Source organism: Micromesistius poutassou, assembly GCF_964030765.1.
Source record: "Micromesistius poutassou genome assembly, chromosome: 3".
NCBI classification, from domain to species: domain Eukaryota; kingdom Metazoa; phylum Chordata; class Actinopteri; order Gadiformes; family Gadidae; genus Micromesistius; species Micromesistius poutassou.
Window position 1 is genome coordinate 7,169,852 of NC_140273.1, and position 24,229 is coordinate 7,194,080.

The window sequence follows — 24,229 nt, forward strand, 5'->3', positions numbered from 1 at the left end:
CCCTGCAAGTCCTGATCTGAATACAGGACTTGAAGTTCAGACCTCAGGCTCCCTGAATAAAATTGATGGCCAACTACCAAAACGATATTAAACTTGGAACAAGGAAATCTGGGAATTATGTTAAACTGAAGCAAGGAATAGTGTGAATAAGTGTATGAAATATACAATGAAAATTGTCTAGCAATTTCGCCAAGCAAATATCAAGAAATGGGTTGCAGTTCGTCTTTCGACTCGCTTGCAAAATCCGCAATGGGACTGAGGAATGAAGAGAGCTCCGGCAACTTTTTATAGTTCAAAATCGCTGTCAATCAAACGGCAACTCAGTCTTTTGCAGACCCTCCAATAATCACGCAGAAGCCCAGCGTCCAGGCCAGCCCACTCCTCCATTCACCCCCAGAGACGCTGAGCGTCCATGGGAGGGGCATAATCGCTGCATTATCCAATGACCGTCAACTTTCGACACACTAAAAAAAGCTGTTCTATGCAGCCCCATTGAAGTGGATGGACGCTGAGCTTCAACAGGCAATTACACTGTGACGCTACGGGAATGTATGAGAAGGAAATTGAGTCAGTCGACCTGCGATAAGCAGCTGATTCTGAACAAACTCGTCTTCGAGATGGACGTGTTCTAAGGCATTTTTAGTCAATGAAATGTTAACACAACAGTATATATTTGACCATTTCATTTTTGAAATTTTAGGGGAAGCTTGCTTCCCTTGAAGTCTTAGAGAAATCGCCACTGACACACACAGACTGTAATGTGATTGTATTTCATTTTTAGTGCTTAGGGTGTTAAGGTCAGCCCAATTCTAAGCAGCCTAACCTGTTGGCATCCATGAGAAAGATGCCTAAACCTTTACCTGCTCACAAATAACATCCATCAATGCATTTAAACCACGTCCATTAGGAAACATGAAAACGCTACATGATGACTGAGTGGTCCTAGTGGATTGAGGACCTCAATGCGTTGGTGTTCTATGTTAACATGTTTACCGTTGCTTTGCTCTCAGGGAAAGTCGAAGCCAATGAAGCCTCCATGTGAGGAAGACTTCCAGACCATTAAACTGATCAGTAACGGTGCTTATGGGTAAGTCAGGTCAAGGCTCGTCCGGCTTAGTGTGGGATAGAATGAACCAAATAAACCTTTGTATTAAGTGACCCCCTCTTCCTCTCTCTCTCCCCCCCTATCTCTCTTGCTATCTCTTGCTGTCTTGCTCTCTATCCCTCTCCCCCTGTGCTCCCCCCCTCTCTCTCTCCCCAACTCTTAACCCTTCTCCCCTCCTCCCACCCCCTCTTCTCTCTCTCCCTCTCTCTTTCACTCTCTCTCACTCTCTCCTTCACCCACATCTCCTATCTCACTCTCCCCACCCTCACCTCCTTCCTCCCCTCTCTCGCTCCCTTTCTCCCCCCTCTCTATCTCTCTGCCCCCCTCTCTCTCCCTCTCCCCCTCTCTCCCCCTCTCTCCCCCCCTCTCTCACTCTCTCCCCCAGTGCGGTGTACCTGGTGCGTCACAGAGAGACCCGGCAGCGCTTCGCCATGAAGAAGATCAACAAGCAGAACCTGACGCTGAGGAACGAGATCCAGCAGGCCTTCGTGGAGCGCGACATCCTGACCTTCGCCGAGAACCCCTTCGTGGTGTCCATGTTCTGCTCCTTCCAGACCCGCCGCCACCTCTGCATGGTCATGGAGTACGTCGAGGGTGAGGCCACACAGGGCTTTTATTTTGAAGGGATTCTGTCTCGTGGGAGTTTGTCGCCACAGGATTCAGGCGTAGAATCACGGGGAAGAGTCGGTGTGCTCGTGTCTAGATTCAAAATGTTAAGAGATCACTCTTAACACTCTTATCAATGACGACATGAATAAGATATAATGTTCAATTTACAGATAGAATAGAATAGATAAGAGCAGACAAAAGAAAAGTTTGTCTCTCGATTATTAGAGTCCCCTTAATTACACCGTCAAAGAAAGCACTATCAAGTGGAAATTTCAAAAAATAATAATTCAAATATTAGTAGCAGTGTGAGCTTTCTATTTCTATCTGCTCATATTAGCACCCCTAATAGCACACCATGCCTGTTTAATTAAAAACAAAATGATCAAACATGGCCAATTCTCCTAACCAAAGCGTATTTTATTATATATATATATATATATATACAATGGCTGCAAAAGCGAAGTCCCGCCGCGGTATTGTGTTCCAGCCTGTTTGCTGTGACAACAACACATCACGCTGCATCAGGCGAACTCAAGCCCTCTGCGCCGGCACCTGCAGAGAGGTCGAGCTCTCCAGCAGTCGCCTCTGCTGTTCCAACGGACAGATGAGCCGACGGACTGCTCCTGTTTCACCTCCACCTCCACCTCCATACTCGAGTGGAGAGAGCCACCAGGGTTTGAGTTTAAATGCATCCACCGGCCAAAAGCGGGGGTGACATGGACCTGTGTGTTCGCCACCCTCTACTGCAGGGTCCTGGAGTCCTCCTCTCCGCTTTTACAGAGCGCTCCGGAGAGGGTGAGAGTGACCGGGTCGAGGTGTTAATGCCACGCGTTAATGTCACACAGGAAACTTGAGGCAGGCTAATGAGGACGCATCCTCCTTTTGTGTTGAAGACGAGGATGATTTGACTGTTGCAAAGCATCTGTGAACACCCACATCTAAACCTACGATGACGTTGGCCCCTTTTTATGCACGAGTGATCTCATGATATTTTTTTAACTTAACACCTAACTAGTTTTAAACATGACGTGCCTACAGCAGGAAAAACACGAGGGATGCTTCAGCTGCTAAAAAAAACGGCGTGGCAGGGTGCCCATAAGCAAAGGAGGGATGTTTTCCTCCATCCCGGGCTCTTAATTAAACCCGCTGAGACGCGAACGCCGCCGGGTGCTAACCGGCATCACGCCTCTGTGCTCCTCCCCAGGGGGCGACTGCGCCACCCTGCTGAAGAACATCGGGGCCCTCCCCGTGGACCTGGCCCGGATGTACTTCGCCGAGACCGTCCTGGCGCTGGAGTACCTGCACAACTACGGCATCGTCCACCGGGACCTGAAGCCCGACAAGTGAGGCCCCCCCGCGGGCGCAGGACAGATGTTAGCCCTTCAATGTTGAATTTCGCTACACGGGCGGAGCGCAGAGCGTTGAATAAGAGCAGGGATTTCAAGGTGTAGTCAAACATAGAGAGATACAATTTAAAGAATGTATGAAATAAAAGTAAATACATTAAAGCATGGTGATTTGACACGTATCGAAATGTTGAACAAATGCCAGTCTGCACCGGTGGGTTTTCTTTGGACACATCATGTTGTCCGACTCGACTCCTGTTCTACGATGTCTGATCATGTGTTAAACGAGTGTATGAGTGATCTGTCGTAGGGTGGAGGCTGCTTTTACAACGCGGTTCAGGTGATGAAGTGCTCACTGTCACCCTGTGTGTCTGCAGCCTGCTCATCACCTCCATGGGTCACGTGAAGCTGACCGACTTCGGCCTGTCCAAGATGGGCCTGATGAGCCTCACCACCAACCTGTACGAGGGACACATAGAGAAGGACGCCAGGGAGTTCCTGGACAAACAGGTAGGAGGAGCCTGCTCATACATGTAGTATTGAATGTAGCACTTTTTACATGACTGACTGTAGGACTGATTATAGGACTGACTGGAGCACTGATTACAGGACTGGTTATGTAACTGATCATTGCACTGAATATACCTCTAATTATAGTCCTGATTATAGTACAGATTATATACTTACCTAGACTGGGTAGCCCCGCCATTCTGCCGGCGATTTGATTTCGCCCTGCAGAAAGGCCTGGAGAAGAGCAAAAAACTTTCTAGTTTCGATGCGTTTTTGTGGGAGCCAATCACCAAGCTGGCTTTTCCCCCTGGCGCGTTATTGGCTGGTTTAACACAATGACGACAGGGAAGCGACGGCAAGCAGCCAATTGTGTACAGAGTCAATTTAACTCCGCCCGCTGATCACACCTCTTGTGCTGAAGAAAATGACAGCAGCTTCCCCAGACCAACGTGCAATCTACGATTGAGCTTGGTCTGGCAATAGCCAGGCTAATACTTACCACTACCTCAAATTAACTAATAATATTATATTTACCTACTACCGGTTATACTACTACATTTACTACTTCTACTAATACGAATAATGTCTGTGACTTCTGGTACCGGTATGATATATAAATATTTTTTTAAATGAGGGCATTTATGATGAGCCCTATGAGCTGTGTCACCTTGTCCTGCAACAGGTGTCACGCCTCAAGGGTCTGGGCCAGCCAGAGGCGGCCAGAGTGCCTGCATGGTCACTCTGTGCTCACTGTACTGCTGATGCCCTTACTGGCTCCCTGGCTGCACCTTAAAGGAACAGATCCATAATTAAAGGGTAGGACGGCGTGAGTCTACCCTCCTCGGCTGTGAGGAGGATCTGTTGCAGGCCTAGCCATCCTCTTCCAAGGCCCTGTCTCACTCAGCTCTGAGACTGGGGAAATTGAGACCCGGTTGTCCTTGTGTTTGTTCTAGCCACTTTGCTCAAAGTCACCTTATGTGTTATGCCTCACGTTCCATTACACACGTTGACCTACCCAAGATGGTGTGCTCCATGGAAGACGACACGCAATGGGGACTTTTTACACAAGAGTTTTGAATCGCTCTACGAATCGTGAGTTTGAAACAGTTGTGAGTTTAGAGATGTTTTCCTACGTCTAAACAGGTGGATCCCGTTGTACGAGAGACCGCACCGTTTTATCTAGATACATTCTGGGTTAAAGAAAGGGTTGTAGAATCTAGATATTCATCCCGTGTCAACAAGGCTTTAACTTTAGCAAGGATCAAACCAGCAACATTGTGGTTGCCAGACGAGCTGTTCTCTCCTGGTTCTATCTTCTGAGCTGGTTCCATGGTATATCAGCGGTTCTCCTGGCCTGTGTAAGACCCCGACACCAGAGACATTGATTGCGTCTGTAAATGTGTGTGAAAACGACCGCAACCGCAACAAAGCAGCTGTACACACACAGACATGGCGACCATCATATGGTCATACATCATTACAATGAGATCATTTAGAGAGAGAAATTGTTCATTTGGACCCAACATGCGATATCATGTTGTTAATAACGCATAAATAAATCCATCATCCCGCATTCCAGAAAGTCAAAGAGGGTTTTACCCCGGCCAACTCGCACACGTAAACAAGAACTGGTGTGCTGCATGGGCGATGATTATCCATTATGAAGACACAGCACCCTGAATCACCCATGGGTGCAAGGATGAATGGATTCTTGCTGTTCTTCATCCTCCAGCACAAAAGAGACATTCGGCAATTATAGTTATTGTTTGTTCCCCCAAATTAAACCTTGCCATAATTAATCTGATTGGTCCACGAGTCCTTCAGCCAACTGCGGCAGCAGCAAGCATCTGTTTGACGGGGTGCAATCAGCACACGCAGATAAACAGCCGGGGCCTCTCTGTGTTTCGAGTACACAACGTGGTTTTATTATGGAGATGAGGGAGGCTTCTTTCTCTTTCCTGTTTCTGTCTCTGGCCTAATGTCTATGTTGTTAGGCGGTGACACAGAACCTAGAATCATACACACACACACACACACACACATACATGGACACACACACACACACACACACACACACACACACACACAGATATAGACACACACAGATACATTCAAACACACACACATATATAGACACAAACACACACACACACAAACACAGACAAAAAGAGACACAAATACACACACACACACACACACACAAACACACACAGATTCACAACCACGCACACACACAAATGTATTTAATGTGTGTGTGTCTGTGTGCGTCGTGCGCGCACACATATCTGCGTGCTTCCGTACGTGCACGCTCACGCACATGCGCGCGTGTGCGTCTCCCTCCAGGTGTGCGGCACTCCAGAGTACATCGCCCCGGAGGTGATCCTGCGGCAGGGATACGGGAAGCCGGTGGACTGGTGGGCCATGGGCATCATCCTGTACGAGTTCCTGGTGGGCTGCGTGCCCTTCTTCGGAGACACCCCCGAGGAGCTCTTCGGACAGGTGATCACAGGTGAGCACAGGGCACACACACACATACAGGTGATCACAGGTGAGCACAGGTGAGCGCAGCGCACACACACACCCAGGTGACAATATGTAGGAAGGAGTCAAACGCAAACTCTGTATGTTTTTCACAGAATGAAATCAATGTCAACGTTACGTTCGTAGCCGACTTGTCTAAAGTGGTCAACGTGCAAAACATTGAACAAAACAAACATTTTAATGCCAAAATATTTTATTGATTAAAACAAACACCTTGTAAAAAAACAATGCGTCACAGTGGTTTTCAGTTATTAGGTTTGATAGTCGATTATGAGATGGAGAGGTTGTGACATTTTGGTTTGGCTTAGTTTAGTATTTATTGTCGTTACCTTCTCCCAGGCACAGCTATGTTAATAACCAGATGTAACCAATATCCACAGATAGAAGGCGTTGATATTCAAATGAATCAAGGTCACGGTATCGACGAGGACCCACGGCATAGAGAGCATGTAATAAAGATGATGTTTCTCAGAAACAACAATTGAGCCATTCCCTACAATGTTGTACTTATTTAGTTCCTATTCAACCTCACGTACTCCTTTCTGATTGTCCATCGATGGTAAAAGCAGTTCCTCAAGGGGTCAGCGATCCTCAAAATAACTGTGTTGTGGCACACTTCAAAATAAGAGCTCTCTGTGTCCCTGCTTGACTCTCTGATTGGCTCGTGGCAGACGACATCGTGTGGCCTGATGGAGAGGAGGCCCTTCCTGCGGACTCGGAGGCCCTGATCTCCACCCTGCTGCAGACCAACCCCCTCATGAGGCTGGGCACAGGTACTGTAGGGCCCGGGGCTCGCTGCTTATGTTACCGTCTTGATGAACGCCAGGGGGATGTGTTAGTGGAGACTAGAATGATGTTATTCTATGTCAAGACGTTGGGGAGTGTGTGTGTGTGTGTGTGTGTGTGTGTGTGCGTGCATGCCACCAGGGGGAGCGTTTGAAGTGAAGCAGCATCCGTTCTTCTCTGATCTGGACTGGAACAGCCTGCTGAGGCAGAAGGCCGAGTTCATCCCACACCTGGAGTCCGAGGAGGACACCAGCTACTTTGACAGTAAGTGTGTGTGTGTGCGTGCATACACTGCGTTCCACTTGTTCCCAACCTCTTCTTCCTAAACCATCATCTCACTCTCTTGTCCTCTCTCTCTCTCTCTCTTTCTCTCTCTCTCTCTCTCTCTCTCTCTCTCTCTCTCTCTCTCTCTCTCTCTCTCTCTCTCTCTGTGTCCTCCCCCCTCGGTGCCGTCTCCCCCGTGGTCTCCCAGCGCGGTCCGAGCGCTACCGCCACATCAACGCGTACGAGGAGGACGACACCAACGACGACGAACCCGTGGAGATCAGACAGTTCTCCTCCTGCTCACCGCGCTTCAGCAAGGTGCAGTCTCTCCCCCCCCCTAGCAGAGCGGGCCGCACGTGGTCAGCGTTCGGAGCCGGCCCATAATGCATTGGGACAGAGTTGCGCTCCGAGGCCTCGACCTACCGCGGTCAAGTTAGCGTTATGAATTTTAACCCCCGGACACTGACCAGAGCGTCGAAGCGTGACCAATCGGATCGCAGCTTTGCTGGGATACGTGTCAACACAAACATGGGAATGATCTGTTTGAATATGCTACGGCTTTGCACAAGCTGGCACAATCTTTTGGATGCGAGGCATTCGTCTTGTCCTGAATGATGCTATCCTCTAGCTGCAGATCCCTTCGGTTTGTGTGTGTTGAGAAGGGAGGGAGCTCCCTTCAAGAGGGAGCACATCTTGTCTCGGTCGACTGTTGAGTAGTGTGGACCACAAAGCTCTACCGGAGTCCTCCGTCCCGAGAGCTGCTTCTGAACGCACAGGCTCCTTTCATCCTTTCAAGGCAGCCTCTCTCGTCTCACCACATTTTCATTCGTTTTTTTCCCTTTTCTGTGCATCTTTCATGCTGTACCATAGCCTGGTTCCGCCCGCCTCCGTACTTCCGCTCAATTTTCATTTCACTTCAGTACTTCGGTCTGGGAGTGCTGTATGTCCGAACAATTTATTTTCCCTCAAGTTTGTCCCTCCAATCAGCGAACAGGAGGCGCGGCCTGAGAACAGTGACGTACAGGTCGTGCACAAGTTTTAGTTGTAGTCAAACGAATACCAGGAAGCAGCAGGAAGAAATACGTCACGACCAAACGTTAGCGATTGGTTAAGGCAGATCCGGAGTGGCAATGGGCAGAGCCAATAGGTTTTAAACTTCAACAGCACCCGCCTTCAAGTGAGCAATCGTTTGTCTCTATAGCAGTTCTAGACCATCGTTATGAATGAAATGAGTACGAAGGCCTAGTTAGGACTAGGCTAGCTGTACCATGCTATGGTTATTTCTTTCTCTCTTTCTTTTAAATAGACGTTCTCTGTCCACCTCTGTGGACTGTGTTCATTTCACAAGAAAAATGAGTAGTGAAACCGGCCCCAACGTCAGAATGACTTCACTATGTTTAGAGGAGGAAGGAGAGAAGAGGAATTGAGAGAATGAGGTCCATGTTTGCCGAAGGAAGCAGAACAGGTCGACGGGTGACTGATTTGAAAAGCGCCGACGCTTTCAGACATCATCGGGTCGCCGAACCACGGTGAATCTTTCAGTGTGGTGTCAGAAACCCCACCCCTCGCCTCTGTTCGCTCTCCACACTGGATTGGCTTTTTTTTCCCATCACCCCGCCGTGCTCCTCTTACACGTTTCAATTCCCATTTGTCCTCTCTTGCTCGCCCTCAGCACACTCTATTAACCGTGGTCACTTTCAGTCCGCCCCCCCTTCCCTCGCTCCTCTAACTCTCCTTCAGCATGGGAGTTTTCACGTCTCTCCCTCTCTCCTTCCTCCACCTCCACCTCCTCCTGTACTTACCTGTTGCCTGTCTCCTCTCTGTGCGCTCCTCTCTGGGTCCAGGAAGGAGGAGATGTAGATCCCGTCCACACAAGCGAAAAAAAACAATCTTTTCCCCTCCAATACGTTTCAGGAATATCTCCGTAAAGACGGACTCGTTGCAAAAACGCATCTAGCTGTAGAAACGCTGTAGTACATATTCAAGGCCTCTATGTGGCTCTGGTTCTCCGCCAATAAACGAAGAAGACGAGGCGGGGGATGCGCATCAAGCCTGTGCGCTGTATACAAACATACAGTCGAGGAGGAGAAAGCAGTTGTTAAACCTTGTAGATTGAGCAGAAAATACTTTTTAATGTACAGTTAATGATCAAATTGACCAAGGGGCTATATTTAAAGCTCCACATAAATCCTACCACGAAAACGCATAGGGCCGTTTTTTTCATCTTATCCACCCTGGGACCTGGTTTCAAAAAAGTGTGTTTTCGGGCGCCTAAAACGCCGGATCCGTCTGGACGGTCGGCCCAAACGCACAAGAGTTCTGCGTTTTCACTGTGTGGACAGGGCCTTAGATACTTGAGTACACAGGAAGTGCTTCACCTCCTGTGATTGGAGTAGAGGTGTGAAGGGCTCTCGGGCCCTATAGCGCAGGATATCACAGAGCAGACCTGCACACACCTCTGCCCGCTCACATACAGCCACACACGGTGCGCTGCCCTGTGCACCCTACGAACACTCTGCATGTGGATGTAGGACGCTCAAGTAGTCTCACAGAGCCGTCCTTACCTCATCCTTTAAGAGAGTCTTTTATTACATATTTCATTAACCGGGTCAAGAACCGCCTGCTTGTCAGTGACAGGTCTTGATTGACATGCAAGCAAAACCAATCACGGACATACTCCAGAAACAGCACTTGGTTAAAGAAACTTGATTTGAAATGGGATGTACAACGGTGGCTCATCGGCCTAGGAACCGAATAAACCCATGGATGTTAATCAGAGAATGGCTACATAAGAGCCTTGCTTTAACCATGTTTACTAGTGGATCAGCTGGAATAGCAGCTGTGTTGATGCTCCATCTGAGTGGATGTGATGCTGTGTACTGTGCAGCCTCCTAGCCAATAAAGACTTGCTTGGTTCTTTCCTCAAATGGAAAAATCACATATTCATCAAATATATATATTTCTTGATATAAAAGGAATCAGCCAATGCATCCAAATGTAAGACTGAGTTGATAACTCTCACACCGCCGTGCTCTAAAAAACCCACTTCAACCGCCCACAGACATTCAGGTCCCGCAGTCAACCGCTCGCTACTTCCATTTCCGTCTCCGTCTGAGTCACCCGGTCTCGGTGTGTTGTGTGACGCGGAGCCGTTTGGTCTTTTTAAGCGTGGGCCACTGCCACAGCGCGTCCTTTGGCTGTTCCCCTTCCCGGACACCGTCGGGTCTTCCCACGCCTCCGGACCGCCATGTGACTTCCACCTCCCGACCTCAGACTGGCGGCCTCCTGTCTGATGACAGACACCGTATCCCCTTCCCCCTGCACTGAACCCATCCCAATAACAAGCAGTGGCTGAAGACACGGTGAAGACACGGTGATCACCAATGATGTGATCTGGGATCCAGCAGTCGTACCGTGCTGTAGCAGAGCTACAGTAGCAGAGCTACGGAGTTACGCCTTGTGCCCTGTTTGGTAACGGAGGAATGTTCCATCGAAGATGCTAGCAGATGACACGCTTTTATAGCCCTGTCTGCAGCAACATTATTGGTTCAAACAAACAGATTCGAGCTCTTCAGCTATGAAATATGATATTAAGAATCTTCCAATCAGATTTTATACCAGAGATTTTTATTTGTTTATTCTCAAGTGTGATTTGTGTGACTACCAATCATGTCCCCATCTTCGGTAACACGTGGGTTTGTCTCTCTCTCTCTCTCTCTCTCCCTCTCTCTCTCTCTCTCTCTCTCTCCCTCTCTCTCTCTCTCTCTCTCTCTCCCTCTCTCTCTCTCTCTCTCTCTCTCTCCCCCTCCCTCCCTCCCTCTCCCTCTCTCTGGCGCCCCCTGCAGGTGTACAGCAGCATGGAGCACCTCTCTCAGCTGGAGCAGAAGGGCAGCAGCAGCTCTGTGACGCGGCGGGAGCACCGGGGCTCCCGGGAGGAGAAGGTGTCCAAGAGAGAGAGCCTGGGCAGCTTCGGCATGAGGGACAAGAGCTGGAGGACCAGCTCCCCCGAGATGTAGGTTGTGTGGGTGTGTTTATGCACGTGTGTGTGTGTGTGTGTGTGTGTGTGTGTGTGTGTGTGTGTGTGTGTGTGTCAAAAAGCCCTGTCACCCACTCAACAATTCCCCTCCCACAGGAGCAATGTTAAGAAAGAAACGAAAAGCAAACAGCAGCTACGACTTTGTTTTAAAATGGCTGGTAAACTCAATGAAAAAAAGGGTTCCATTATCCACGCATCTAAGCATTGTGATTATTATCATATGTACAGAATGGCCGTTGCCCCCTACATTTAGGAAACCCATCCGTTGAATCGGATTAAAGGAATCGATTTCATCAGAAGAGTTTGTCACTGACTATTAGCGTTCTTTACCCTTACCCTTGCTGCCCTCTGCTCGGTCTTCCTAAACCCTTATGCTAATCTGTCGCTGTGCGGGGGTGGCCAACCCTTATCTGTCACTGTGGGGGGTTGGCCAACCCCCCACAGTGACAGATAAGGGTGTAAGAAGCTGAGGAGCAGAGGAAGCCGGCGTAACCCAGCTAAAGGTTACTAGGGATGACTAGCTAGAGGTTACCAGGGGTGACCTCTAGCTAGTCTAGACCAAGGGTTAGTTGGTCTAATCTTGTTAGATTGGTCCGTCATTGTAGGGCTGCCGAGGCCGAGCTAACCGCTGGTCTCCGCGTGACAGGAAGCGACTGTCCTGCTCCGAGTCCCTGTACTCCGAGGGGGACTCCAGCCCCCCGCTGGGGGCCCGCCGCCGCTTCTCCGCCCTGATGGACACCCACCGCTTCGCCTCCCCCATGGAGGGCGAGCCGGACCCCCTGTCCCGCCAGACCCCCGTGAAGGCCCGCGGGACCTCGCTGGACGGCGCCTTCGGGGCCCCGCCCCTCAGCCTGCTGGAGCAGAGAGCCGGCCCCCGCGAGGCCAACGCTCCCGCCCTCGGCCTGACGGAGCACCGCGCCGGCACCAAGGAGGGCGACGGAGCAGGTAGTGGAGGGGGGGGGGTGATGGAGAAGGGTGGGGGCAGCAGGGTGGGGTTGATTAAACTGTAGGGCGAGGCGAGGCCTGGGGGTGCTGGGTACGGGGGTTGGGGGCGGTCCTGATGCTGATGGTACTGAGGCGAGGTGCTCACGGTCCTGGTTAAGGCTCTCAGAGTGTCAACTGAACGGCTTCTTGTTGTGTGCAGAATTCTAATACCTTTTTTTATGCTATGTATGTTTTGATCTGACATTAAGCTGAATCGTTTAGGGGCTAGAGGGTTGGACTCCCAAACACAAGTAGATGTCAGATCACATAGTTCTCCTTTCTTAGATTCCTAACCCCCACATTCTCCTGAAAGACACGCAGCTGTACAAACATCCCGAGGTGCTGTGGAATTGGACTGAATGGTAAAATAGCATGGGACGCCCTTGGACGATGATATCACCCTAGTCAAACACCTTGCCAACTTTAAAACATATGCATATATTATTGATTTATAAGCCCTGTTATTTGACTTGCATTCTGTTATTTCCTTGAATCTTAACGGATACTGAATACTGCGACTCTTGATGCTGGATGCACAGAGCCGGACTGGGAGGTGCAGTACATACATCTGATTACCAGTCACTTTAGACAGGAGTGTGTTAAAGACTGTAATGCTATATAGTCTGAGGAGACGCAGTGTATAGGAGTACAGGAGGCTGAGCGCAGGCAGACAGACGGTCGGCCTGGAGAAGTACATGACGCTAACTTTATAAAGTGAGAGCGAGGAAACACTAGGAGGGGATGGGAGAGAAACGGAGAGAGGAGGTGAGAGGGAGAGCGTAAGACAAGACAAAAAAAATAACTCCTAACAGCCCAACGGTTGTATTTATAGCTTGTATTGTGCGCGTGAGTAATTAGACAACGCAGACAAGTCGTCACTTTCTGTTTCTGTCTCCTGCTGTGACCCTCAACTCTTCTCCACCCTCCTCGACTCCTCACCAACAACCCTCTCCGGTCCATGTCCCCCTCTCCCCCGATCCGTAGAGCCCAAGCCCCCGAGACCAGGGGAGGGACCGCCGGCCCCCGGCCTCGCCGACCCCGGCCTGGACCAGGACGTCGTGGCCCCTCTGTTCGACCACCAGGGGCCCCGGGCCACAAACGACCTGGTCCTACGGCGGGCCCGGCACCAGCAGATGTCAGGGGACGGGCCCGAGAAGCGGACCTCCAGGGCGGGGAACAAGGTCATCAAGTCGGCCTCGGCCACCGCCCTCTCCGTCATCATCCCCGCAGGTACGGATCGGGGGGGGGGGGGCCACACGGACCGGGGGCCGCACAGACTCACATGGAGATCCGTTAGACAGGTCGTAGCGTTAGAAGTGTGCTCGTGGAACTGAAGAGGGATTGCTGTTCATTTAACTGGGTGAGGTTGTGTGTATCTGTTGTCCGTTGTCTGTGGATAAGGGACGGGCCAGGGAACAGATCGCGTCATGTTGATTCATTTTATGGGTCCCAGGGGGGGAAATGGTTGTTAACTTTACAATTGTAACTGTGTCACTGCAGTGTGATAGCGGTCCCTACAACGGGGTTAGCTTGTGTGCATCAATAGGGCCTTGTCTGGTTTTATCGTGATCCTATTCCTTCCTTGTTCCTGGTCTGCTGTCTCTTTGTGTGCCAGGTCTTTTTTAAGATCTTCCTTTTAGATATTTCTTGATAAATAAAATAATACAAATTTTAAAGTAAGTAAATGGCTCTGCTGAAGCTCAGAGAAGGGGAGAGCAGAATAGATTTGAGTAAAACACAAGGATATGTGCAGAACGCAAAGAAAATATAAATATAAAAAACAATTTATGATTTTTTTCCATATGTACATTACATCTAAGTAAATAAATTGTGCATATAGAAATATAAATATCAAATATTCATATTGCTATAGAAGTGTCATCATTTCTATATTAACATTTTTTAAATCCTTAAGAATTTGAAATCAAATTGGATCACTTTGGATTAGACTTAATTAAATCAGAATCCATTGAACTAAACCAAAACCGAGCTGAGACTTCAACTGAAGTAGACCAGCTTCTCTCTGACCGCCTGTGTTCACCCCCCTCTCCTCTCTCTCTCCCTCCCTCCAGTGGAGCACTATGGGAACTTCTCCCCCCTGGCCAGCCCCATGTCCCCCTGCTCCTTCTCCTCCAACCCCTCCTCCCGGGACTCCTCCCCCAGCCGGGACTTCTGCCCGGCGGTCAGCGTGCTGCGCTCCCCCATCACCATCCACCGCTCGGGGAAGAAGTACGGCTTCACCCTGCGGGCCATCCGGGTCTACATCGGGGACAGCGACGTCTACAGCGTGCACCACATCGTCTGGGTGAGGCTCTGATCCACGCTCGCTGGGGTCGGCGCAGGGGGGGCTACCGCTGGGGGGGGTTGGTGGGAGGGTTGCTGGTTCAATGCTTGGCTCCTTGGCGAGTGCCTGGGACGGCAGTAAAGGAGCGCTCAGGCAGAATTGTACAGGGTTGATTTTTTTGGATCCATGCACATGTTTTGACCCCTTCTTTAAGGCAATAACTCAGCCTGTTGCTGTTTTAGAATAAAACATCTGATATTACACCTTTCATCTTCCTTTGTGGCTCGTATGCTATTTTAAATAATATTGACAACTTTTATTATTTGCCATAGATGAAAAGTGTATTTACAGTGAGCGCGTATATTTACAGTGTGTGTATTTACAGTAAGCGGGTGTATTTACAGTGAGAACTTGTGTTAACGGTGAGCGTGTATATTTACAGGGTGTGTATTTACAATGAGCATGTGTATCTTCAATGAGCGTGTGTATGTACAGTGACTCTGTGTTTCTACAGTTAGTGTGTGTGTTTACAGGTAGTGTGTGCACTAGCATTGAGCTTTTGACCGTGTGTCATTACAGCATGTGGAGGACACCGGTCCTGCCCAGGAGGCGGGGCTATGTGCCGGTGACCTCATCACCCACGTCAACGGCGAGTCAGTCCACGGATTGGTCCACACCGAGGTGGTGGAGCTCATCCTGAAGGTACGGGGGAGGGGTTCATGGGCGCTGGACACGTGGGAGCGTCCACCTCAGCCCACAGCTGTGTTTCTAGTGCCGTGGAGAATATCTATTCATAGTTATATCTGAGGCCCCACAGTGCCCAACACCATCCGTTCATTTGGAATCAGCCAATGGAAATGACATGGGTTGTTCCTGATGAATATGACTGTATTCTGCTTTATGTATGGTTAACAATAGGCGGGTAGGGGATCGGCTCGAGAGGTTAGGGGATTGTTCGACTTCAAGAGGAAAAGCACTGGGTTCGATCCCCAGTCGACTGAACATTATTTTCTGATACTTGATCCACTCAAGTATCAGAAAATAATAACCCTTAACAACATAATTAAAAGTAAATGACTGTGTGTGTGTGTGTGTGTGTCTGTGTGTGTCTGTGTTTGTTTGTTGCAGAGTGGCAACAAGGTGACTGTGACCACCACGCCCTTTGAGAACACCTCCATCAAGGTGGGGCCGGCCAGGAAGGCCAGCTACAAGTGTAAGATGGCCCGGCGCAACAGGAAGACCCCGGCCAGGGAGAGCCAGGACATGTAGGAGACTGTGCTGTCATGAGTTCTGTCACACTAGTAAACAATGTTATGGCTATAGATCAGGATGGATTAGGTCATGCTATTACTGATGAAAATATATTAGTAATATATATTAGGAATATTGTATATAAAGCACGCTGTGTCTTGTAGGCAACGTGACCGTACTGACCACCGTACTGACCCCCGTACTGACCACCGTACTGACCCCCGTACTGACCACCGTACTGACCCCCGTACTGACACCGTACTGACCCCCGTACTGACCACCATACTGACCCCCGTACTGACCACCGTACTGACCCCCGTACTGACCACCATACTGACCCCCGTACTGACCACTGTACACCGTACTGACCAGCGTACTGACCACCGTACTGACCACCATACTGACCAGCGTACTGACCACCGTACTGACCACCGTACTGACCAGCGTACTGACCACCGTACTGACACTGTACACCGTACTGACCAGCGTACTGACCACCGTACTGACCAGCGTACTGACACTGTACTGACACCGTACTGACCAGCGTACTGACCACCGTACTGACACCGTACTGACCAGCGTACTGACCAGCGTACTGACCACCGTACTGACACTGTACTGACACCGTACTGACCAGCGTACTGACCACTGTACTGACCACTGTACACTGTACTGACCACCGTACTGACCACCGTAATGACCACCCTACTGACCACCGTGTTACTGTGTTTCTGACGCAGCGTCTCCTCCGGCCTGGCGTCTTGCGGCAAGAAGCGGAGCTCCCTGTTCCGCAAGATCACCAAGCAGTCCAACCTGCTGCACACCAGCCGCAGCCTGTCCTCGCTCAACCGCTCGCTGTCCTCCAGCGACAGCCTGCCCGCCTCTCCCACCCATGCGCTCTCCGCCCGCTCCCCCACCACGCAGGCCTACCGCGGCAACGCAGAGACACCGGGGTCGTACCTGGGTAGGGAACCCGTCGCTCGGCCTCCGGCGTGTGAGCTCCAGCCATGGCTGGGCGGTAATTGATTCACAGATATGGATGGCCGAAAAACCTCTATCAAATCACAATGATTCTTGCTCAATCCTGTTGGAAGTAGTAAAGCAAAAACATATTCTCCTCTGAGAAAAGCCTGCCGTATGGATGTGTTTCATTGTCGTCTTTTAACATCATTATTGTCTATTTCGGAGAAAAGCCTTTTGGATTGCGCCTGTGTTTTTCTGAGAGAAACCGATTGTGAACTCACAAGATCAGGACGGTCTCACGAGGCCATCGATGTTCAGTTCTGCATTTTTCTGGTTCTGTTTTTCAGTTTTGTTATTAACAAAGTCTTGTGAAGGAACGGTTCCCCGTTGGACCGTTTCCCTCTGATAATTATTGTGATTAGCTAACATCTCTCTCTCCCCACCAACCCCCCCCCCCTCCCTCTCCAGGGACCTCCCCGCAGAGCAGCTCCCCGGCCTCCAGCACCCCCAACTCCCCGGCGGCCCAGCAGCAGCACATGAGGCCCAGCTCCCTGCACGGCCTCTCCCCGAAGCTGCAGCGCCAGTACCGCTCGGCCCGCTGCAAGTCGGCCGGCAACATCCCCCTGTCCCCGCTGGCCCACACGCCCTCGCCCACCCAGGCCTCCCCGCCCACGCTGCCGGGCCACACCGTGGGCAGCTCCAACACCACCCAGACCTTCCCCGCCAAGCTGCACTCCTCGCCCCCCGTGGTGCGGCCACGGCCCAAGAGCGCCGAGCCCCCGCGCTCGCCACTCCTCAAGCGGGTGCAGTCGGCGGAGAAGCTGGGCTCCCCGCTGCTGGGCCAGCCCGGCGCCACGGGGGGCCTGGGGGGCCCGCTCCGCAAGCACAGCCTGGAGGCCCAGCACTCAGACTACCGCAAGGACGCGTTCCTCTGCGAGGGCGGCCTCCAGAGCCTGCTGGAGACAGACGGGGAGAGCCTGCCGCCGCCGCCGCCGCACCCGCCCTCGCACCTGGCCCCGGGCTCCATGTCGCCCTCGTCTCCGTCGCCGTCGGGGTCGTCGTCGTCCATCTCCCCGGAGACCGGCGTGCTGAAGCCCGCCAGGAGGCTGGGCAGGCAGGAGTCGCCGCTGAGCAGGGAAACCCTCCTGGCCGGGAGGGAGAGAGAGAGAGAGAGGGAGAGAGAGCGGGAGAGAGAGAGAGAGAGGGAGAGCGAGGTGGAGCGAGAGAGGGAAAGGCACAACGAGAGAGAGCGGGAATACAAGGCGGCCCTCGAGGCGTCGGAGACCCAGTCGTCGCTGCACAGGAGACTGGGCACCAGCCACTCCCCCGTCGGCCTGCAGAACTTCAAACTGCAGTCCCAGAGCGCCGCACCGCCCGCCAAACCTCCGACTCCCGGTACGCCGACCAGAACGCCCGCTGGCCTGGGCGGGCTGCGGGGCCACGATAAGAGCACAGAGGGCCACGGCGATATGTCTCCAAAGCAACACCAACAGGACATGAAACAGTTTTCTAACGCCAACTATCTGCAGCAGAACCAGGTGATCAGAACTGAACCAAAACACACGGGGGACTCCAGGTCGGGGGCCGGCTGGCCCGGGCTGCCCAGCGGCGGTAAGAACCCCACCGCTAACTTCCCGTCGGAGCAGAGCACCGGTATGTCGACGGGGGGAGGGGTGCCTGCCATGAACAAACCCTTCAGGGCCCAGGCCGCGGCGAAGAGCGGGGCGGAGAGCAACGGCCTGAAGACCTCCGACCTGGGCTCCAAGAGTCCCAAGCTCCCCGCGCGGGTCCTGGCCCCCGTGGTCCCTCCCCACGGCCAGCCCCTGTCCCTGGGCAAGGGGCGGCAGGGCCTGGGGCCCGTCAACTGCTACCGGGGCACGCTGGACTGGGAGGACAAGTGCCGCCTGGAGGTGGTGGAGGAGGGCTCCCCCAGCCCCTCCCCCTCCCCCACCGCCACAGCGCCATCGCTCTGTGGGCCGTCGCTCTGCAAGGCGCGGCCCGTCTCCCCCGGCGACAAGACCAGCTTCGTCTCCCAGCTGACATCCGTGGCCAAGACGGTCCTGGGGCCCATCAAGATGGTGACCCAGGACGTGGGGAGGAGCCGCGGGGAGCAGCAGCCCCGGGCGCTGGAGGAGAGGCAGGGCAGCGCGGTGTCATCGCAGCCGGAGCAGCAGGGGCCGACAGGGAGTGGCTCCACCACGCCCAAAGCGAAATGGGACCCCGTAGAGGGGCCGGGGAAGGGGCCCCCGAGGGACAAAGAGATGCCTTTTGAGAGAACAGTGCAACAGAAGACGAGCACCTGAACGAAAACATTGTACATTCCAAGCTCTCCAGTGAGTCGTGACACTGAATGAGTTGATTCCAGCTGTGGTCTGAGTCTCCTTTAGAATCAGGGTCGGTCAAAACAGCTGCCACAACGGTGCATTCTCTGTTGTTTTTTTTTCTAAGCTAAAGTATCTATTTAATATAACAGAATCCTCCATGTTGTGTAGACCTCTATATCAGATGTGTGCGTGTGCGTGGGTGGGTGTCTGTGTGAATGCATGTATTACGATGCGTATGTATTGTAAGGTACACAAAGGTCGAAAAAGTGCTTTACCAATCAAAACATGCTGAATACTGTGAATACCAAATCCTACTCTATTTTGCACTTTTCTTTGCAGAATTTCTTTTCACTTTAATCGAAAAGGACAATGTGGAAAACAAGCAAAAGACTGGGTTCCAAACAAACAAACTGCGATGTTGGCATAACCCAAAACAAGCAACGCCGCGTTAGGAATTAAATGTGTCAGTGAGTCCGTAGTGACCCGGCACTGGAGCAGCGGTCCAAACGGGTTGACTCGCGGAGGAAGGCATTGTTCAGTTAATGTCCCATCATGCTGCATGTCCTTGTCGTCCTCTGTTTCTCCGTCTCTTCCTGGGTCCAGATGGTGGCGTTGGGCGGCCATCTTGGCTCTGTTTCCAGGGGTTGCTGCAGGTCTCCTGCTGTGCGCAGTAGAGCCGGTGCAGCAGGGCTCTGCGTCGGAGCTTATCTCTGTCTCACAGGACGGCCCCCACGGGCCCCGCTCATTATGAGCTGCTGAGTCATCCTCTGACACTCACATGCCTACATATACACACGCACACACACACACGCACAAACAATGCATCCATACATGCACACCCACTGACACACACACACACACACACACACCCACAGCATACACAAACATTCACCAACACCAATAGTATACTCACACACATGCAGCAAACACAAAAACACCCACCCACACATACACACACACACAGCAAACACATACAGTACGCCTACGCAAACAAGAACACACATAAACACACACACACACACACATGAATATATAACAAACACACCATGCACACAAGTGCACATAGACACAGACAAACAACAAACACATTGACAAACATTGGCATGACAGCGATTAAACAGAGGGAGGAAAGACTGGTTAAAGTATGATCTCATTCAACCACTGAAGCTGACCCAGTTTCATAGTTTTATCTGTGGTTAGCATTGTTATTATTATTATTATTATTATTATTATTTTTGTGTCTATCAAGTGTTTTGAATTAGAATTTTACAATCAAATCACCGAAGACCGTCCTTGTAGATAGCTGTAGAGACCCGGTACAATAGGAGTGCTGTAACTTTGTACAGCACAATCATGCATTCATTTGATGAAGCCAAAACACAGAAGAACGTAGATGTAGCATTATGAGTTTTTCACTGAAAGGGCGTGCACTAGATAGGGTTGTATTTATTGTACATAATAATCCTGCAAACAAAGGGAACTGAACACAAAATGATTTGGCCTCCCTAGAAAAAGGTTCTACTCATTATACTGTTCAGTAGAAGTCTCGGATTATGCAGTCAGAGATGGGATTCACCACGAGGAAGAATACAAATGGACCCACAGCATAACATAATATCTCCATTTTGCTCGGTCTGGCCTATAGCTTTTTTCTTCAGTCTCAATAACTTGCCATTCATTATTATGCAAAACAATTGCAGCTGTTGGTGAGGCCTTCCCTATATCACTGACTGTATATCACGTATTTTGCGATGTGTGGAACATATACACCTATATACATTGGGTTTCCCTTTGAAAGCAGCGGGTTATGTTGGGCATGGTCCTACACTGCCCTCAAGTGGTACAGAATGGTAATTGGTAGAATATTGTGGAGAGCCCATGTTATGCGAGAATTGTAACTCCCGTGCCCCATACACCTCACGTCCTAGAGATGCCATTATTCAACAGATACAAAACAAAACAACACACTACATATCCCACGAAGATAACTGCCTCGGTTACAGTGTTGCTTCAGCCGATCCCACCTGTCACGGAGGTGAAATCCCCCCATCAACCACAGTTATAATTCCCGCAGTGAACCCGACCCAGGATCCCTTGCGGAAACCCGGAACATGGCAACCACGGCTGTGATCGTTTAACCGCCCCCACCTGACATTTAAGACGTGACATGATTGTGAATTCAAACCAAAAGCGAAGGCGCGGCGCGAATACATACAATGAAAAGAGGCGGATAGATGTAAATTTTCCGCTAGCTAAGCAGGCGGCAGGGATGCCTTGATGGCTTGGCCCCACCAAACGCGTGCCTCAGTGTGGGAAAACGTTGATGAAAGTGCTTAATTTGCATTTAAGCACAATTTTGCATAAAGTTAATTTAAGTTCAACTTTAGTCCCGCCCCTTCAATGAGCCTTCCCAGAATTCCTTGCCCCATGCGAGCACACGCCCAGCACGCCTCCAACACAAAGTGAATGGGAGGCGAGGGCACCACTCGAGGCCGCGTGTTTGGTGGGGCCTGCGATCACCCGCGTGTTTGGGGGCTGCGATCACCCGCCGTACGCGACCATTCCAAGAATCGCTTGCCAAAAGCGGGAGACTTTGCCACATTCGAGGCCACACGTTTGGTGGTGCTGAGCCATTAATGGCGCGACCCAAACAACCATTTTGCTGATTCTTCTTGCACGAACGAGGCTAATTAGCATGTTCGGTCAAGTTGAAGTAAGCCTACTTTGGCGCGAATTTCGCTTGATGCTGAATAACTCGTGCAAGAAAGGTTTTTCGATTCGCTCGCACAACCTCGCCCAAGTAGAATATTCGCTTCGCTCTTGGTGTGAACTCAGCTTAAGGGGTCAGTCATCACCGACGGCCCCATCACCCAGCACATAGTCCCTCAAGTGTTCAGGGGTTCTACAGCCGTTACCGGCTGCAGATGAGAAAGAAGGACGTTCTCTGCTGGTTGGCTTGCCAGAATTTTCTCCGCTAGCGCGGTGCCGCCATCCCCATCCAGAGGTTCACCAGTGGGTACCTGGCCCGTTGGTACCACCCTGTCCAAGTTCATGTGGCCACCACCATCCAGAAGTACAGGAGGATGTGTGTGGCTCACCAGTGGGCAGCCGCAGTGCAGCGCCCGGGGAGCAGGTGGGGGTTTCAGGTGCCTTGCTCAAGGGCACCTCATCTGTGGATGAGGACGTAGGAGAGTGCTGCACAACCACTCCCCCGTCCATATTTTTGCCTACTGGTCAGGATTCGAACCGGCCACCCTCCAGTTACCAGTCCAACTCTTTAACCAGTAGGCCACAGATGCCCATGCGTGATCTGATCCAGAAGAACATGCGTGCCTTGCTAGCGCGACAAGCAGCAACAAGACAACCGCATCCAGACGGAGAACCCAGCGGTTCTAGAGACCATCCACGGTGGAGAGCAAGCTGACCCACACGAGCTCCGCAGTGTAGAGGAGGTCTCCAACCGGGGGGAGGCTAAAGAAGGTGTGGGCCACTACCCAAAAGGAGAAGAAGACCATCGAGGACTGGGCCCAGAAATACCAGGACAAGGTGGAGACGATGGCATCCGAGTTGAAGTCGCAGAATGGATTGCTGGAGGTGGAGAAGGATGACCTTAACAGAATGATTCAGGAACAGCTTCAACAGATGATAGTGGAAATGACAAGGGTGTGAGTGATGGTGGAGGAGACTGAGCTGAACGAGGAGCGTTCTCACTATAAGAACCTGACTGAGCACTTCCGCCTGGAGGAGAAATAACCTCAAAGTGAAGGTGGCTCTTTTTGCATTCAACCTGCTGGTGGAGCGGTTCCAGGACCAGGAGAAGGCCAGCAGACCAACAGGCCAGGCGCCGGGCGCGGACGCAAGCACCTCAGCTTCAAGCCCGTCAAGGGCCGGGCCTCCAGCAGGGAGCACAAGAAGACTGTGGGTTGTCAGTTCCAGAACTCCCTGCAGATGCTGATGGACACCATGACGCCATGACCCTCAACTACGTCCGCTGCATCTAACCCAATGAGTTCAAGATGGCGTTTTTGTTCGACGCTAGGCAGGCCGTGCAGCAGACCTGAGCCTGCGGAATCCTGGAGACCTTCCGCATCTCCGCAGCAGGCTTCCCATCCAGGTGAACCAGACCAAGGAGCGCGCTATAAGTCCAAACCGTGAGATAGTCCAAACCATCCCAGGATCCCTTGCAGCAGCCCTGGACAAGGCGACTACCGCTGTGATCGGCACAATATTGTAGCAACCCTGCTTTTACTTGCACAAGCACCACACAGGTTGTTTAGCGGAACTAGACGAACGCAGAATATGTGCTCTTCTATTTACCTAACAACAAACTCCTGCTCTCTCCCCCTACCAGTATCTCACCTCCCCAAGGCCCACTCCTTCTGAGCACCTAATCACAACATAAACACAGAACCAATGCAACTCCAGATACACAACCTAGAACTATTACCATATGATTCCATTACCCTCAATTCAAGTAAGAAAAGTGTGTTTTGGCCGCCCTCACAATCGCATATTAGGTAGGGTTTACTACTTAATTTATTAGTTAAACACAAATACTGGCAGTAATTTACGAAATCCACTCTAGAAATGCAAATAATTGTTTTGGTTTTATTCACCAACTTCATTCTACATTATGGCATATACACACTATCAACCGTTTATATATTGATGTAATGCAGTTATTCGTTCTTAAGTCAACCAAACTCAATAAGTATTTAGGCGATATGTAATGCAAGCATTTCCATGACTCCATACAAGTGTTACATGTATGAAGATAGCGTATTAGTCCCCTCTGACTAATAAAAGAGTAGTATGAAATGCACTTTATTAAAATGTTTACTGTTATGTTTAATCTATACAGAATTACAGGTGGTACTGTGTATAAGAATGGTTTAAATATGAGCATAAATCCAGTATATGACTACATTCCATATTTCTCTGTACACTGACATTGTATTTATTTGTGTCATAGGACATTTATGTTTGTGATAGATGTAATTATACGGCAGACACCTGAAGTGCAGTATGTTAAATAAATAATACGATTTGATCCAGAATCTCATTCTCTCTGAGGCTGCTGTAACCGTTGACCAAATTGGCCGAATATTAATGTTGACGTTATCCTAAATAAAAGGACCTTGTTCCCGTCTATATGAGATAAACAGATATTATCGATGGACATTGCGATCACTTACGCTATATTTTTGTATTTTCACAACAAAGGAA

General features: G+C 50.7%; 1 protein-coding gene across 1 annotated transcript in view; it reads left to right on the plus strand.

The window, feature by feature from the left end:
* LOC311341187 (microtubule-associated serine/threonine-protein kinase 1-like) overlaps nt 1–24,004 on the plus strand; it is a 64,230-nt gene extending 40,226 nt beyond the window's left edge. The window contains exons 13-28 of the mRNA XM_084466076.1: nt 1,011–1,087; nt 1,491–1,699; nt 2,919–3,057; nt 3,438–3,570; nt 5,914–6,079; nt 6,783–6,884; nt 7,039–7,161; nt 7,370–7,479; nt 11,007–11,173; nt 11,844–12,142; nt 13,166–13,411; nt 14,254–14,486; nt 15,045–15,167; nt 15,594–15,730; nt 16,457–16,680; nt 17,148–24,004. Of these exons, the coding sequence (XP_084322202.1) occupies nt 1,011–1,087; nt 1,491–1,699; nt 2,919–3,057; nt 3,438–3,570; nt 5,914–6,079; nt 6,783–6,884; nt 7,039–7,161; nt 7,370–7,479; nt 11,007–11,173; nt 11,844–12,142; nt 13,166–13,411; nt 14,254–14,486; nt 15,045–15,167; nt 15,594–15,730; nt 16,457–16,680; nt 17,148–18,982 (4,323 nt within the window). The 3' untranslated portion in view covers nt 18,983–24,004. The remainder of the gene's footprint in view (nt 1–1,010; nt 1,088–1,490; nt 1,700–2,918; nt 3,058–3,437; nt 3,571–5,913; nt 6,080–6,782; nt 6,885–7,038; nt 7,162–7,369; nt 7,480–11,006; nt 11,174–11,843; nt 12,143–13,165; nt 13,412–14,253; nt 14,487–15,044; nt 15,168–15,593; nt 15,731–16,456; nt 16,681–17,147) is intronic.
* Nucleotides 24,005–24,229: the final 225 nt, after the last annotated feature.